This window comes from Mesocricetus auratus, unplaced genomic scaffold (assembly GCF_017639785.1).
Source record: "Mesocricetus auratus isolate SY011 unplaced genomic scaffold, BCM_Maur_2.0 Super-Scaffold_100007, whole genome shotgun sequence".
NCBI lineage: Eukaryota > Metazoa > Chordata > Mammalia > Rodentia > Cricetidae > Mesocricetus > Mesocricetus auratus.
In genome coordinates, this window is record NW_024429191.1 from 47059143 (window position 1) to 47075720 (window position 16578).

At 45.1% G+C, this 16578-nt stretch overlaps 1 protein-coding gene across 6 annotated transcripts in view; it reads left to right on the forward strand.

Moving 5' to 3' along the window:
• Stx8 (syntaxin 8) overlaps positions 1-16578 on the forward strand; it is a 230823-nt gene that overhangs the window by 151816 nt on the left and 62429 nt on the right. For 2 of the 6 annotated variants that reach the window (XM_021225772.2, XM_040748913.1), the window contains exon 8: positions 268-369. The exons of the other annotated variants lie outside the window; for them this stretch is intronic. In XM_021225772.2, coding sequence (XP_021081431.2) covers positions 268-369 — 102 coding nt within the window. The remainder of the gene's footprint in view (positions 1-267; positions 370-16578) is intronic. 6 annotated transcript variants of the gene reach the window in all.

The window sequence follows — 16578 nt, forward strand, 5'->3', positions numbered from 1 at the left end:
ACCTTTACTTAATAGGAGGTGATTGATAGAGGCTGACAGCCTCTGAGCTGTTGTCATGACCCTCCCCGCTGCCCCCCCTCCCAGAAGCCTCCATGCATCTCAGGGCATGCTGGAGGGGGAACTGACTTTTGCTATCATTGAGGGGTCAGACTTGACCACAAATACAACCATTTCTAGAATATTGTCTTTGCTCGGTGTGGTGTGGAATGATAAGGCCTGCTTTCTTAGAGCAATTTCTGTTCTTACCGAATACTAATCGCACCATAGGGGCCTCGATGGCGATGCTGCTGATAATCTGTGCACATTCGACGGTCGTCTTTGCTCACCAGTTAATTCATCAGCTCTCCCTGAGGAAGCAGCTCCTTCTGGGTAGGTTGAGAGCTGTCAGCAGTGCAGGGCCTGCGTGTGCCTTCACACTCAGAGCACCCCAACCCTTAGTGCTTTATTGCTATCCCACCCTCACTTCTAGGAGTGCCTCATACCTTACTACTCCCCGTCCACGTATTGGCTCCCTTTTATATTTGTCAATTGAAATGAAGAATTGGATTCTAGTTGTGACTGGAATTACCTAAACTGGAGGAAGCTGAAGGGGCTGGGGCCAGGACCACTTTCTCTTTTCATATGTAAAATTAGCAGCTTAGACTAAATGGTCATTGCTCCCTCCAATTGAGTGGTTTTCAATATTTCCCCATGATAAGAGTCAAACAGCCCGCTCCTCCTCTCCCCCCAGCCCTGTGGCTAGGGCTCACTTTGGTCCATTTTTCATATTGGGAGGCCAGTGCTCTGTTGTCTTTGTCAGAAAGATTCACAGGTATGCATAATAAGAAAGACTGGAAAACACTGGAATGGAAGATGAGAAATTTTGGTGGGTTTCGCTTGTGTTAGGACAGGGAGCTGGAGTCGGGGCTGTTGCACCTGGGCTCTGTTCATAGCAGCTCCTTTGCTTTGTCTCTCCAGTTGGCACGATGGCCCTCAGACAACTGTTATTAGTTACATATTTGAATGTGACCTGGAAGAATTTCCCCAAATGGAAGCTTTGCATGCAAATTCTCATGCCTCTTCTCCTTTAAAATGAGTTAAATGAGGTGTGGGTAGCTTGTTGGGTCATTGAGGCACGGTTATCCACAAAGTATCACCAATCTTCCTTTATTACTTACCAGGAAATGCCAGCATCAGATTGTCCTCCTGGCTGCTTAATGCTTGCCACTCTGCTGAAGAGGCACCGAGTCCCAGTCAGTTACTGGTGTGTGCTCAGAATGAAGTACTAGTGTACCTTAATGTTAGCTGCAGTCCCCACCATTGCTTAGGAAGAATAATAAGCATTGTTAAGTGAAGTTATATAGAAACAAAGGTGGCATGGAGGCATTTCTATATTTTAGAGATAATAATAATGAATACATGACCAATTTGCAACTCTGTACTAAGTATCTCTGCCTGCCACACTCACTGTTCTGTCCACAGTGCTGTGCCCTTGTCACAGCCCAGTGACAGGGACCTGTGACTCACCTGAGGCCATGCTGAAATAGAAGCCCACTTGAGACTGCATGTGTTTGAAAGAAATAGGAGGGTTTAGGAAGGGTTGGGAAATTTGTACAAGCTAGAAAATAAATAGGGACAGGAGATGGGGCTCAGTGGTGGGACACTTACCTGGCTCTTGCAGAGAGAGCTCAAGACATCAGCTCCATCCAGCACTCTAGAAGGAGGGAGGAAGGGTGAAATCGATATTTTGCCTTTTACTAAGCTCCTTTGAAATGCAGTTTTGTAAGCCCTGGTATTAGCTTTTAAATAACTTGACTCCAGATGTTGTTGCATTTTAATGAAGATTTCGATGAGCTCTGGAGACCCATTAATTGACTCCAATAGAACCCTGGCAGTGAATCTGGGTTTTTTGTTTGTTTGTTTTGTTTTTTTATGGGGGGGAGGTGTTTTTGCTTTTGCTTACCTTTGATTTCTCCTTAAGAGAAAATGACAATTTTCAGTCAGTGAACCATGTTAAATTCCTTAGAATAACTGATTTGTGGTTCATTTAAAACCACTATTGGTTTTCTCTGCCTGTGAGCCTGAACACTGAGGCCAATTTCTCCAGATCAGCAACAAATTGATCCTTATGTCAGCCTTGGGTGTTGTCTGGGTCTGTGACACAAGCTTCCCCACAGTGGGCATGGTGCCTCTCACTCCCTGGTCCTGAGGCCTCGCTAGGACATGTGAGTTACTCGTGCTTGAGAGAGCACCTGGCTGCTGAATGGCCCCCAAATATTCTTTGACTCCAAATAGCCCATGTTTCTTGTAACCCTTAAAGCAGTGATTCCTTTCAAAATGACTTTTGGATTTTGTGTAAAATAACAGATAGTATTTATTGAAAAAATGGTGTTTAATATTCCTTATCATCTTGTTGATTTTTGTGTGTGTGATACAAAGAAAACAAAAAGGGCCATTTTAGCCAGTGAGTAGAGAGAGTGGTAACGGTGGCTCAGCGGTGCCAATGCACTTAATGCCACCTAGCTGTGCCGTCGCAGATAATGGGATGGTAAATCTCGTATCAGATTTATCACAGGGAAGTGCCTGTTAACCAACGAATAAGTAACTTACTATCCTCGCTTCATGAAGTTACAGTGCAGCTGGAATCCCAGCATTTTTGAAGTTCTTGCACATTTCAAGTAGTACAGTGGGCACATTGCTGCTAATACATGGGTTCTGGGGGTTTTTAATTAATGCTTATTTTTTTGTTTTATGTCTGTGTGTTTTGCCTGCATGTATGTCTGTGTAGCATGTGCATACAGAGGCTGCAGAGTCCAGATCCCCTGGAACTGGAGTTACAGGCAGTTGTGAGCTGTCATGTAGGTGTTGGGAATTGAACCAGGTTAGTCTGGAAGAGTAGCCAATGCTCTTAGCTGCTGAGCCATCTCTCCAGTCCTTTAACTTTGTTTTTAAATCTGTATGTATTTGTTTAAACAGCTAGAAATAGGAACAAAGAGGGTTTTAAACACCTAAAAGTCGTCTCCAGAGTAAACACAAGTGAAGTAAGAATTATTATTGTCACTCTTCATAAGCCATTTTGTTATGAAACCTGGAGTGGAGTTTCATGTCTTGGGGAGCTTGGTCTGCAGTGGCTTTTTATCCTGTTACATCTGACATTACCCTCTTCTGACCTCAGTAGCATTGGCATCTTGGCATGTTCTGTATATCTGGATTAATGGAAAATGCCTTTTAATTCCTCTCACTATTCTGACTTCTATCTAAGAGTCAGGGACATAATTGTTCTTCTCCTTCCCTCTCTCCTGCCTCTCCTCCTGACTCCTGTGTTTCTTGTTCTGCTCATCTTACTATAAACCTGATTCAAACTATCTCCCATGGCTCTTCTCATAAACTAGTTTTTAAGCTGTGTCTTCCTTTTTTTTGTAGCTTATGATGGCTCCATCAGCTTAATAATCATCTTGGACTTAAATTTAAGTATTTCTCTCTCCCTATGAAATTGCCTTTTTGCTATAAGGAGAATAAATAGCAGGTCTTTGGCAAAGTTTTACCTTTTTTTTTTTAGAAGTTTATACAATGCATTTTCATCATATCCACCTCTCCTTCCCCACTGTCACTCCTCTCATGCCCCTCAAATTCATGTCCTCTTCCTTTGTGATAATTAGTTTTCTAATGTCTGTGAAACCTAAGTCCAGTTAGTGCTGTCTGGATGTACTTGGATGTTGGCTGAACCCTTGGACTTGAACAACCTCAGTGGGCTTTTTCTGAAGGAAACAGACTCTCCTTCTCCCAGCTGCTGTGACTGGGTTTAGTAGAGCCATGTGAGCCTTTCCCCCATCCATGCAGGAATATTGACTGATGTGGTTTTGCACAGGCAACCACATTGCTGAGTGTTCATGGATGTGATATTTCCCTCTTCTGCAATGTTCCCTGAGCCATGGGTATAGGGATTATGTCATAGATGACCCATTTGGGGGTACACAGTCTACATCTCTGTTTCTCTGCGCTTTGATCACTTGTGGATCTCTGTAAGAGAGCTCCCATCTGCTATAAGAAATAATAATAATAATAATAATAATAATAATAATAAGAAGAAGAAGAAGAAGAAGAAGAAGAAGAAGAAGAAGAAGAAGAAGAAACAGCAGCAGCTTTTATGATGAGGAGTAATATCTATGGGTATAGGGAGGCAGGCTGAAATAATATCAGTTTAGCATAATGGTAGTAGTAGTAGGTTTTTTTCTAGGGTTGTTATAACCTCTCCAGTTATGGGTTCTTGGCTAGGTTTACAGTACTGAACACGAGTTCCCCCCAACTGAGCAAATCTTAACTCCAATCACACAGCTGTTGGTTACCCACAGCTGATTAGAACTGTTGATAACTTTTCTCCCTTGGCAACCTACAAGCACCTTCTGATGCTATGAAAGCTAGCTAGCCACTAGAGAGGAGACTTTCAGGTCAGTACCAGGCCTATTTTTCCAAGCCCTGTAACTGAAATGTATGGTATCTTCAACAATAAGGTCTTACCCTCAAGTTCTACCAGGCAACTAAGACTCTGTGTGTGTGTGTGTGTGTGTGTGTGTGTGTGTGTGTTATGTACATGCAAGTATGAACAAGTAGGCATCATGGTATACATTAGAGGTCAGAAGACAATGTTTGGGAATCAGTTTTCTTCTTCTATTATGGATTTCAGGATTTGAACTCAGGACTCATGATTGCAAAGCAAGAACCTTTGCATGTTGAGCCATCTTATTATCCTGGCCGATCTTTTCTTGAGGAAAAAAAAGGGGAGCCCCAGGGCTGTAAATACTAAAAGAACATATTTGTTAACACTTTGCAAAGTGGAAACTGCCTGTGATACAATATTATATCCAGAAGGGAGAAGAACCAACTATAGGAACTGCTCCCCCTGATCCTTGTTAAGCTGAACATCACTTGGTTTTGGCAGAGTCAGCTAGTCAAAGGGGGTGGGTATCTGAAAAACGGGAGTAAAATTACTCATTTTACCAGTGGTGTCACTCAAAATGGACCCAATAGTTTTTCAAATTCTGTTTTTGACACTTATGTCAAAGAAGCCCAATCATATGCCTTTGACTTTGCTACCAGTGGGAAACTTGTCCAACTCTTGGGGACAAAGGGAAATAAGGGATCTTCGATGAATTTCTACTTGGGGATTTGAGGCTATCTGTCCAACTTTCCTTCCCAGAGCCAGTGTGTTTACTTTGAAGGTCATGACTTCCATAGATGGTAATGCCTCATTTTCTCTGTGTTGATGTTGAAAGTCAGGAGCCTGAGTTCTTGTGTGAGGATGCTGGACACAAGCCTAGCCAGGTTTCTTTGAGCCAACAGCCCTGAAGCACTAGCAGCCCTAAGGGAGCCAATTTGGTGAGCCCTGGATTAGTCCATGTAGACCAACCTGATGGAGCCAGACTTAGCCATCCTCAGATCACATGTTCAGCTCTGTGGGCAGGCGCTCTTCCCTGGCTTCTCTGTGTTCCCCTTTCTTCTCTCTCCTAGTCCCCACCCCCACTTCCTGTTTTCTCTCTGTTCTGTCCTCACTATTTTTCAGTCATGATTACATGTCTGGAAGGCCTCATGCCTGAGATCCATCGCACTCTCCCAGCCAGCACCCATAAAATGCTGCCATCCCTGCTTTGCTTTGTCTGCCCCAGCCAGCCGATTTCTCTCCCTGATGCACTGTAGAGCATGGAATCATCGGGAAGTACATTATAAGATATAACACAGGAATAGTTCCCAAAAGTGCATTTGAAAAACATTATTGTGTAATATTTTTATGGTTCACTCTGTACTTACTTTTGAAAAAGGTGTGTGTGTGTGTGTTTTAAAGGAAGTCATGCTATATAGCACAAGCTAGTCTTGAATTTGAGATCTTCCTGCCTCAGTGCCCTCCAGGGCTGGGCATCATGCCCATTTCTCCACTATACATTTTAAACTGTGATTTAGACAGTGAGTGAACACCTAGTGATGTGGCATAGCTAGGCAGTTCTGCAAATTTAATGACCTAAACAGCTAGCTCAGTTGCATCCTCTCATAGAGATAGTTTTGTTTTTGACAATCACAGCAGCATGAAACTATTTTCCTTAATTTTAAAACTTTAAAAAAAATTTTGAGGCCAGGTATTGGTGGCTCACGCCTTTAATCCCAGCACTCAGGAGGCAGAGGCAGGTGGATCTCTGTGAGTTCGAGGTCAGCCTGGTCTACAGAGAGAGTTCCAGGAAAGCCTCCAAAACAATACATAGAAACCCTGTCTCAAACCTCCCCCCAATAAAAACAAAAAAATTTTTAATTTAAAATATAATTACATAATTTTCCTCCTTTATTTTCTTCCCATGAACAACCCCCTTGTTCTCTCCCAAATTCATTGCCTCATTTTTTAATTGTTGTTGTATATATGCATATGTATTCTTAAATATGTAAATATAATACATTCAATCTGTCTGATGTTACATTTATATGCATATGTATATTATATGTATGTGTCTGTGTATATGTGTGTTATCCCAGGGCTGACCAATTGGTATTGGATAATCAATTTGAGGGCTCTATTCTGAGCAAGACTATTTCTCCCTCTCTCAGCATTCCTTAGTTGCCCATAGTTTTTTGTCTAGGGTTGAGGCCTCATGAAATTTGCCCCTTCCCTGTTGGCATGTCTGATGGTGTCATCCTTGTTCAGGTCTTGTTTAGCTGTGTTGAAGAGACTTCATGGGTGTAGCTTCTCTGACAATTCTAAGACTAGAGTCTCACAATAGACTTCCTATTCCTCTGGCTCTGGTAATTTTTTCCACCCTTTATGTATTGGTCAAACCCTAGAGGCCTGTTGAACCTATATTGAGTATCATTTATGTCATATTTGAATAGTGTCAGCATCTTCTGTGACTTTCATAACAAAAGGATTAAAACTGTCTGCACTTTGGCAATCCAAACCATAGATGAGGCATTGTGTCGTTTGCTCATTTTGATCATGAGCATGCTGGAAAGGCTTACTTGATTTGCTTTTGTTTTGTTTTGTTTTTAATCCTGAAAGTACAGGAGCCAGTTAAAGCAAAAGAGTAACTAAATGAGGCATTCCACCCCGAGGAGGCTTGCTAAAGAGAACTTGTTATCACACTGGGAGAGTGATAGGGGAAAGGTAAAGTCTCCCAAAATGAGTGAAGCAGCTGCCACCTTGAGAAGGAAGGGCCCTCCTGGGATGGCTGTTCAGAACTTGAGCCTCCTGGGATGGGTTCTTAGACCCATGCATAGGGGAGGCAGCTGCTTCACCTCTGCAGCTGGACTCCTGGGGACTGTAGAAAGCTTTCAGGGCCGCTTGCTAGAAACAGGGAGAGATGTAGGACAGCCTCATCCTCTCCTTGTGCTCTGAACTCCTACCAGTACCTTCCATTTGGGGAAAGCCAGCGAGCGGTCAGGGAAGCCCTGGGAAGGCAGTTTGCAGACATCAGGCCCCAGCAGTGAAGAGCACAGTGAAGGGCAGATGCTCAGCAGGGAGATAGTGGGCAACACCTGACACATGGACACCTTATGTGAGGAAGTGGGTCTGTCTGTTTTCCGCCGAACCCATCTGCTTGCTGGTCTTTGATAGTTCTTTCACAGTTACTAGTTTCTTCATGGACCTGTTGAACACTAGGGAAGGATTCCATGCCGTATTCTAAAAGGGCCCTTTGGTTTAGAACCATTCATCAAGTTGTGCCAAGCACTTATATATTTAAGAAAACCTCAAGATTAGGCAGTCTCTAAACTGAACAAGCAGCTTTATCACCTTGAACTAATGGAAGGAATGACACATTTCCACTGTCAGCAAATGGACTTGCCACCTAACCTTTGAATAACTGCAGATGCCAGCAAGGTACAAGTGTTGAACTTAGTGTCTTACAATTAGATTGGCACATCAGTTATTTCCTGTCTTTCTCTTTGTGAAAGGAAAAGGGGGGAAAAATCCATGGACAGAGAGAGCTACTGGCTGTCCCCTACAGTTTCAAAGATTGGAAAGTAACCCTGAAGAAATGATCCAGAAAATAAAATTAAAAGACATAAGAGGATACACAAAATTAGTAGATGGATATAAGATCCAGGCAATAAGAATCTCACGAGAAGAAAACAGGAGTGAGGTGGGATACTTTAGATGTTCAGCTTCTTCTAGACCAAGCTTGCAGAGAGCATCCCCTGGGATTGTGATCCTGAGGATCTGGCGTAAGATAGCCTGATTGGATTTCCTTGAAAGGCCACTAAATAATACACAAGAGGGTTTTCTGAGGGTTTAAACTTTTAAAAAAGACTCGTCAGCCAGAAGGTGAAGTCTGAATGGGAATAGAAAGTGTACTGTGAGTGGAATGGCTAGACTGCACTTGGGCTTGAGTTCCTTATTCAATACTAAAATGTCTGGGGATGTTAATAGAAACGTCATCTGTCACAATAAATCCCTTCATCTCGGCAGCGTGCAGCCCCTTACCACCTAGCCACAGGCATTCTTTTCACAAGAGTTTAGTACATACCACATATTGGAATACTATTCAGTCATAAAGAGGACTGGAGTAGTGGTAAACCCTATGATACAGATGAACCTGAAATACTCTGAGAAGTAAAGGAAGTTGCATGCAGAGAACTCCACATAATGTACAACTTCCTTTTTAGGAAATGTCAGGAAAAGGACAACCTGCTGGTGCAGAGAGCAGAATGGTAATTACCAGGGGCTGGGGTGTAGAACGCTTAGGGAGAGACTGCCTAGTGGGTCTGGGGTTTCCTTTTGGGGGTGATGAAAAGCTCGAGCATGGCAGTGACCATTGTAAGCACTGTGACTCCACTTGTTACCGACGAATTCAAACTCTTAGACGGTAACTTGTGTCACATGCATTTTATCACCATTCAAAAACCAGAAATCTTCATCCATCCGTAAAGGTTGTTCAGAAACAAGAAGTAATCTTCCTAAACAGTAATTATTCTAGGCTACCAAGCAGCACAAGTAGTCCGGAAAGGCTTCCTGTTTTGGAAGATGAAAATGTATCACATAGGGTGGCAGTGGGCTATGAAAGGAGCAGCGGAGCGACAGAGCAGTGCAGGGTGAGCTTACACAGATGAGGCCCTTGGCTAATTACTAGTTAGTGATGTGAGTTAACGTTGGGGGCACATTTACTTTTGAAGCTGCTATAAGGGGGACCTTTCCTCTGAATGTGCCCCTCTGTAAGCTGTCATAACCCAGTCAAGGTAGCACATTGGCTCTGGTCCTTGTGGTCCTTGCTAGGGTGTTGCTGTCTCCCATCAGCAAGTTAGAGGCTCTAGGACAGTAGTTCTCAACTTAGGGTCATGACCTCTTGGGGGAGATTGAAGAACCTTTTCTCAGGCGTTGCCTAAAACACAGATATTTACATTACAATTCATAACTGGTAAAATTGCAGTTATTAAGTAGCAATGAAAATAATGTTATGGCTGGGGGTCACCACAACATGAGGAGCTGCACTAAAGGGTCTCAGCATTAGGAAGGTTGAGAACCCCTGCTCTAGGAGGTCTGTTCATTTCCTGGACTCCTGGTTTCTCAGTTTGTTTTCTTTTCCCCAGTGCTGTATTTGCATGCGTGTGAAATCAACAGTCAAACCTTCATAAGCTAGAAGACCCCCTACTGAGTGTTCAATCACTTTTCAGTTTTGCCAAGAGCAGTGACCAGATGTGGCCAAGGTTGGGGACTTGTGGTCTCGCCTGCTAAATGTTGTTCTTTCTGTGGTCTTTCTTTAAAGTTCTTAGTTTTCCATGACACACCAGTGTGTAGGATTGAGGTTAAATGGGATGGACAGGCAGACTGCTGTGTGTCCAGTCAAGGGCAGGCATGGAGACCAAGGTAAAAGAAAGGAGACTCAAAAGAGGAGAGTGCTAGAATGCTTGCCTGGCCTGCAGGGGAAGAAGGTGAGGAAACGAGAGAGGGACTGAGGCAGAGAAGTCTTCTGGGGGTAGCTTCATGTTCCCATGTGAAATCTACTTCTCTGTGTAAACCACTTCTCTTGCCTACAAACTGAGGGGCCACCAGTGACGTGTTTCTAGATTACTTCCAGCATCAGTTTAGGTGTGGAAAAGAATCGAAAAGAGCTGGATCTGAAGCAGAAGGCTGGTGGGACAAGAAAACTCCACAACAGTAGGGAGGTTCCTCCCAAAAGCAGACAGACCCCAACACTCCACTGTTATGCTGAAGACCCAGCTACAGCACCGTTCGCAGGAGCCACGGCGTGATCACAATCTAAGTGTCTGTCAGGGGATGCATGGTCAAGTAGCCATGGCACATCAGCCAAAGTAGAATACTATTCAGCCTTTAAAATGAAAGCAATCTTGTTGTTATGACAACATGCAGGCATCTGGAAGTTGTTATCCATCACAGGTTAGGCACAGACAAATACTGGTTGACAGCACTTAGCAAGGAGACCTAAAAGAGATGAGAAGTCAACAGTTGGTTACTAGAAGTGGAGTGGCTAGGATGGGGAGGGAGATGGTCATGCTTAACAAAAGTTTCAGGCAGGCCGGGCAGTGGTGGTACTCGCCTTTAATCCCAGCACTCGGGAGGCAGAGGCAGGCGGATCTCTGTGAGTTCAAGGCCAGGCTGGACCGACAGCCTCCAGAACAATACAGAGAAACCCTGTCTCGTAAAACCAAAAAAAAAAAAAAAAAAAGTTTCAGGCAGGCAAAAGGGTACACTTTTAAGACTACAACAGAGTGACCATAGTGTATGTTTCAAATTGCTAAAAGGATAACTCTTTGCAAACACACAATATGTTATTGTTAACTATAGTCACTTTGCTGTGTAATAGAACACCAGAATTTCTTCCTCCTCTGCCACCATGACTTTGTACTCCTTGGCAAACATCTCCTTGGACCCCTTGTATCATAGAGCTTTCATCCTTTAATATCAACTTTCTTTCTTTTATTTATTTATGGGGATTGTCTGTTTGTTTGTTTTCCCGAGACAGGGATTCTCTGGCCTGACTGTCCTGGAACTTGCTCTGTAGACCAGGCTGGCCTAGAATTCAAAGAAATCTGCCTGTCTCTGCCTCCAGAGTGCTGGGATTAAAGGTGTGCATCACCCCTGCTCTAATACCAAGTTTCTTAAAGCCAGGCATTGTAGCATATGCCTTTAATCCTAGGAGACAGAGGCAGGAGAATCCCTTTGAGTTCTAGGCCAGCCTGGCCTGCATATCAAGTAGAAAGAGGTAGGATTAGAAGTTCAGGGTTATCCTTGGCTACATGTTGAGTTTGAGGACAGCCTTGGTATACAAGAGACTCTGTCATCAATATAGATAGTCACTCCTCCTGGGCCTTCTTTCCCTCCCTCCTCCTTTTGCCCTCCTCTTCCTTCTTTATTTCCACAGGGTTTCATTGTTTAGCCCAGGCTGGTTTGGAATTTCCCTGCCTTGGTCTCCTACAAGCTGGAATTGTGAGCATGAACCCACACCTAGTTCTATCACTAAACTTAGCCTGATACGTTTCATAAAAGAACCCAAATCAAACTGCACCAGTGGAAGCAGTAACAGAAGGGGAAGTGTGTTCTTCAGGAAGGGAGGGCCAGGCAGGAGGAAGGAGCTGGGTGGGTGGAACAGCCAGGCCAGACTGTGAGAATCCCACTAGCAGCCCTTGCCAGGGTGGAGTGTCTCTGTTCCCAGCTGGGATCTGTACTTCACCTTCCCCACTGCCACTGTGACATGCATCACCACCATGCCTGCCACCCCAGATCTGATGGCAAAATTTATAGCAAAGTTCTGGAAAAGTGGAAAGGGCATGTTTGGGGGGGGCAGTTGGCAGGGGTGCTCAGGAACCAGTTGTGAAATGATAAATCAAGGCCTGAGGTTATTTTGGCATCTTTCACTTTTGGATTCTTTACAAAAGAGGTTTTGAGTCATATATATATGAGAAAGAGAAGCAGGTGGAGGAAGGGAAGGAGGGAGAGAGGATATTTGAATGTTCTGCTTTCAGATTCATGGCTTCACAATGACTGTTTGGTATCTAGCAGCAGAAAGAATAGCTGTAATTAACCCTTATCATCTGATTTTACTGCCCCTAGGTAAACTGAGTCCCATCCACCATTGCAGGACTCAGGAAAACCTTGGAGCTGTTGGTGCACTCAGGGAAACAGTGCTGTTGGGTTCCGAAGGCTGTGCATTGAAGGATTGATTGCATCTCTAGTGTCTCTCCCTATCTCCCTTCTAACATGCCACCACCCACTCCAGAGTGGGGGATTAAATACCAGCGGGCCTTTCACAGGTTAGATGACTGTCCCTCCACCATATCCTAACCAGAGCACAAGCTTTCTGGGTTTTATGGTCCATAACATCCTTAGGCGTCTGCACTGTTGCTCACAAATCCCTTCTCTCCCCTGCCTCAGCTGTCCTTGCCACTCAGTGCCCCTTTCATCTGCCCATCAGTCTCCAGACCGCTCTGTCATTTCCTGCCGCTCAGCAAGTACAGACTAAATCTGTTATCCGCAGCCCATCACCCAGCTACCATAAACACACACCGCACACACTTGTAAACAAAACAGGAAGCCAGACTGCTGCAGTGTTTGGGTTGGGCACCACCTTTCTTCCACTTGGTATTTCTTTCCATTGAATGTTTCTTCCCTCCAGTGGCCCCCCTTTGCATCCTCCAGCATCCTCATGTGGGTGGATTGCTGTACCTTCCGGAGGGGTCCCTTAGATTCATCTTTCTCTTAGCATCTTAGATACAGCTACCCCCATGGTTGCCTGAACCATGGGTCTTATTTTAACAAGATATTAGCAGCCCACTCTTCATAGCTCCATGCTGCCTCTAGAACACATGCCCACAGCCCTAGGCTCTGTGTCTGAGATCTTCCAGACTCTCTGTCCTCCTGTCACACCTGTGCCTTTGTTCCTATATTTCTGTGGGAACCTTCTGCTCTGACCAAAGCAGGTATTTCTACTCACCCAAACCTCACTTGCTCACTTCTCTTCAGTAGTTACTCACACTCCCTAGACAGTCTGACACCAGATCTGCCTTGGACTCCATTGAAGGATTCTTGTAGATAATACCCCATTTTCCTACTCTGTCTTTCTGAGATAGGCTCTCACTCTGTAGCCCAGGCTGACCTCCCTTGTGCTGGGATTACATTGGAGCACCTACCTCATCAGTTTATGAAAGACAAATGAATATAAGGCTCTGTGGGATTGGAGCCACACCCTGTGCCCTGCACTCCCTGGGGCAGCCAGGCAGAGGAGAATGAAAGCTTCCAGCCCAGATGCCTGCCTCCCACCACATGACTATTGCCGGCATTAGTGTGGACCCAGCACTCCAGGCTCTTCTGGTTTTCTAGGAAGAGACAGAAACCTTAAGCTCTTTTAGGTTTTCACATCACATCACCAGAAGATAATCTGGTGCTTCATACAGTAGACAGTAGGAGCATGTGCGCCCATCTCACTTCCTTACTTTCACAGATGAACTTGGTCCTGCCTCCCCCGCCCCCCATTAATTAATGTGGCCAGATGTCCTTAACGTTCTATTTTCCTTTTACAAACATGTTCGGTAAGACAAAACTAAATAGAATTTTTACCAGGCTGACATTAAAGAGCAAGTGTGTTTGGTACAGCTATTAAATGTTGAGAGAGGCTGTGTGTTTGGGGAACATCACAGGCCTTTCCTTGTGAGGAATGAGAGAAGGTCATGGGCAGGAATGAAGCAGCTGGCCCTTTGATGGGCCGAGAACCGGAGGAACTGGCCAGGCAGGTGTGCCACATGCTCTCACGCAGGTGCAGATTCCAAATGAGCGATTATTTATTACATCTGGGTTTCTGTGACACAGTCATCTGTCACCACTCATCACATTTCTGCTGAGTCTCTTCAGCGATGCTCTGCTGCAGGGGAGGATCCCAAGATGCTTCAGCCCAGGCGCTCCCCCCTTCAGGTTCCTAGCCACAAGGACAACTGATGGGATAAACTAGACCTTCTTGGTTCTTCTGGGTTCAGTAGGGAATGTTAACAGTGACAACAGAAGCAGGAGGATTCTTAGCATCTCTCCAGGTCCTGACACAACTGCTGTGTGAGACCGTTTGATTCCAGTCTTGTTTTGTATGTATAATAAGAAATGCCTCTGGGTGCACGCCTTTAATCCCTGCACTGGGGATACAGAGGCAGGCTGATCTCTATGAGGTTGAGGGAGAGCCAGAGCTGTTTCACAGAGAAACCCTGTCTTGGGGAGGGAGGGAGGGAGGGAGGGAGGGAGGGAGGGAGGGAGGGAGGGAGGGAGGGAGGGAGGGAGGGAGGGAGGGAGGAAGCAAGGAAGCAAGGAAGCAAGGAAGCAAGGAAGCAAGGAAGCAAGCAAGGAAATGAACAGCCAGGTGCAAGTGTACGTTCCCAAGTGTACACTGGAAGGCTTTTCTGAGCATAAGCCAGTTGACCAAGAAGTGATCTAGGATGAATGTGGATACCTGTTCTACTCTGTGTTTTTTCTTGTTTGTTTTTGGAAGCATCTTGATTAATACACTGATAGTGAATGAGCTGAAAAAGGAATTTTTTGGTTGTTGTTTGTTTTTTTAACAAACAAGGCTAGTGTGGAATTCACTATGTTGCCAAGCTAGGCTTGAATTCCTGATCCTCTTGCCTCTGCCCCTCAGTGCTATTAGTGACACACCACAGCACTGGCAGACAGAAGAACTTCACACTCCCTGTTTATTACTCTAACTGTGCAATGGTGTGCAGCTGTGGATGCAGTGGTACAGTGTCAGGTGAGGATTTGTGAGACGGCTGCCGTCTCTGGAGACTGTGTGATCTCGTGCATGATTTTCTAGTTTTGGTACTCTAGCATCTAGGGCCTGCATGCAGAGAAACCAGTTCAGGGAGCCCTGGACCATGGAGCTTGATTCTAATAAATACCTACTGATGGTCCCAAAACAGGTGGTCCTCAAAAGTTGTATCAAATGGGGTCTTTTAAATTTACATTTATTTATTTATTTACTTACTTGTTTGTGTGTAAGTATATGCTATGGACACACGTGTGTTGTGTGACAGGCTTTTCCTGGGGAGAAACAGTATATGCATCTACTCACCCCAAAAAGGGAACCAAATTACTGACACCAAAATCCAACTTGATGAACTGATAAGATTTATTGGGGCTACTATTTACAGGAGCAAGAAATGACTCAAAGATAGCTATATCCTCAAAGCCCATCCCAGCATGAGTGACAGCTCACAAAAGCTGGGAACCTGGAGCACACTGCACAGCCTGCAGGCAGCTCAGTAGGTTAGAGAGTATCCTCTCCAGATGGTCCTCGGCTGGTGTGGGCCTCTGACTGGCAGCCCGGTGGACTCTGCTTCTTCCAGGCTGCTTGACTTGTCTGGGAATGACTCTCAGCAGCCTTCATTGTTTACTCTTGAGGGAAGGGCCTAGTGAATCTGATCAGTTTCAGGTATTTCCTGAAGTCATGGAGTTGTTAACTTCCTGTCTGTAAGGGCACTTCCCTCTAGGATGGCATGCTTCACCCCTCCTAGCGCATCCTGTTGTTTTATGTCTTTATAAATATTTCCTAAAATATGCCGATGTTTCACTTTCCCTTTTCATCTGGTCTCAAGAAGTTTCCCTCCAGGCTGGAAGGCTTTAACCTCAGAGAACAACTTGCCTCCGCACATATGAACAACTTTCAACAGTCACTAGAATTCAGGTCATCTTGGGAAGGACCTTTATCCACTGAGCCACCTCTGTTGGCCCTTTGGGAACTCTTCTTGAGGAGCTGTGGTTAGCAGAGGAAGGAGAAGACAATAGACAAAATAAGTGCAGGACAGAGGCCACACTAGGGCCCTTTTGAGTAGTCCATCCAAAGTGCTGCAGGAGCTCAGAGTCAAGAGAGTTCATTCCAGCCACTGTTGCCTGAAGGTGTGTGAGTTAGTAGACCTCAGATGAGCGTTTGAGAGTTTGGATAAGTAAGGCATTTCAGGGTAAGGCAATGGAAGGAAACAAAGCACAGAGGCAGGAAAGGAGCTCAAACCTAGTCACTCCCAAGCTTGGTACCCTTTAGTGGCACAGGCTACACCAAGGCCCTGAAGATAAAGTCTAAGCTCCTGTACCAGCAAGAAGCTCAACAAATAAAGACTCTTGCTGTGCAAACCTGAGAACAGAGTTCAATCCTTCTAAGGATGCAAGAAGCTACCTAGTACCCCAAAGTTTTCTACACACACACACACACACACACACACACACACACACACACACACACACACACGCACACGCACGCGCACACACGCGCACACACACACACGCACGCACACACGCACACACACACACACCAAAGCAAATAGAAAAAAAACCATCCTCATAGCACAGTTTTTAATAAGCAGATCTCATCCCACACCCAGTCTAGCCTTCCTCCCTTACTTCCTTCTCCTATCATACTGCACCCTTGACCCCCAGCACACTCCCCTCCCCCTCTCCCACCACACTGCACCCTTGACCCCCAGGACTTTTCCCCCAGGGACTGGGATCTGGCTAGTGTGTGAAGCCAGTCACCACTGCCTCTATCTCCCTTTGCTGTCACTTAGCCTCAGACCAGCCTGGACACCGCCTCTGAGGATCTTGTATGAGAGCAGGCTCTGGTCCAGCAAGTGAGGGAAAGA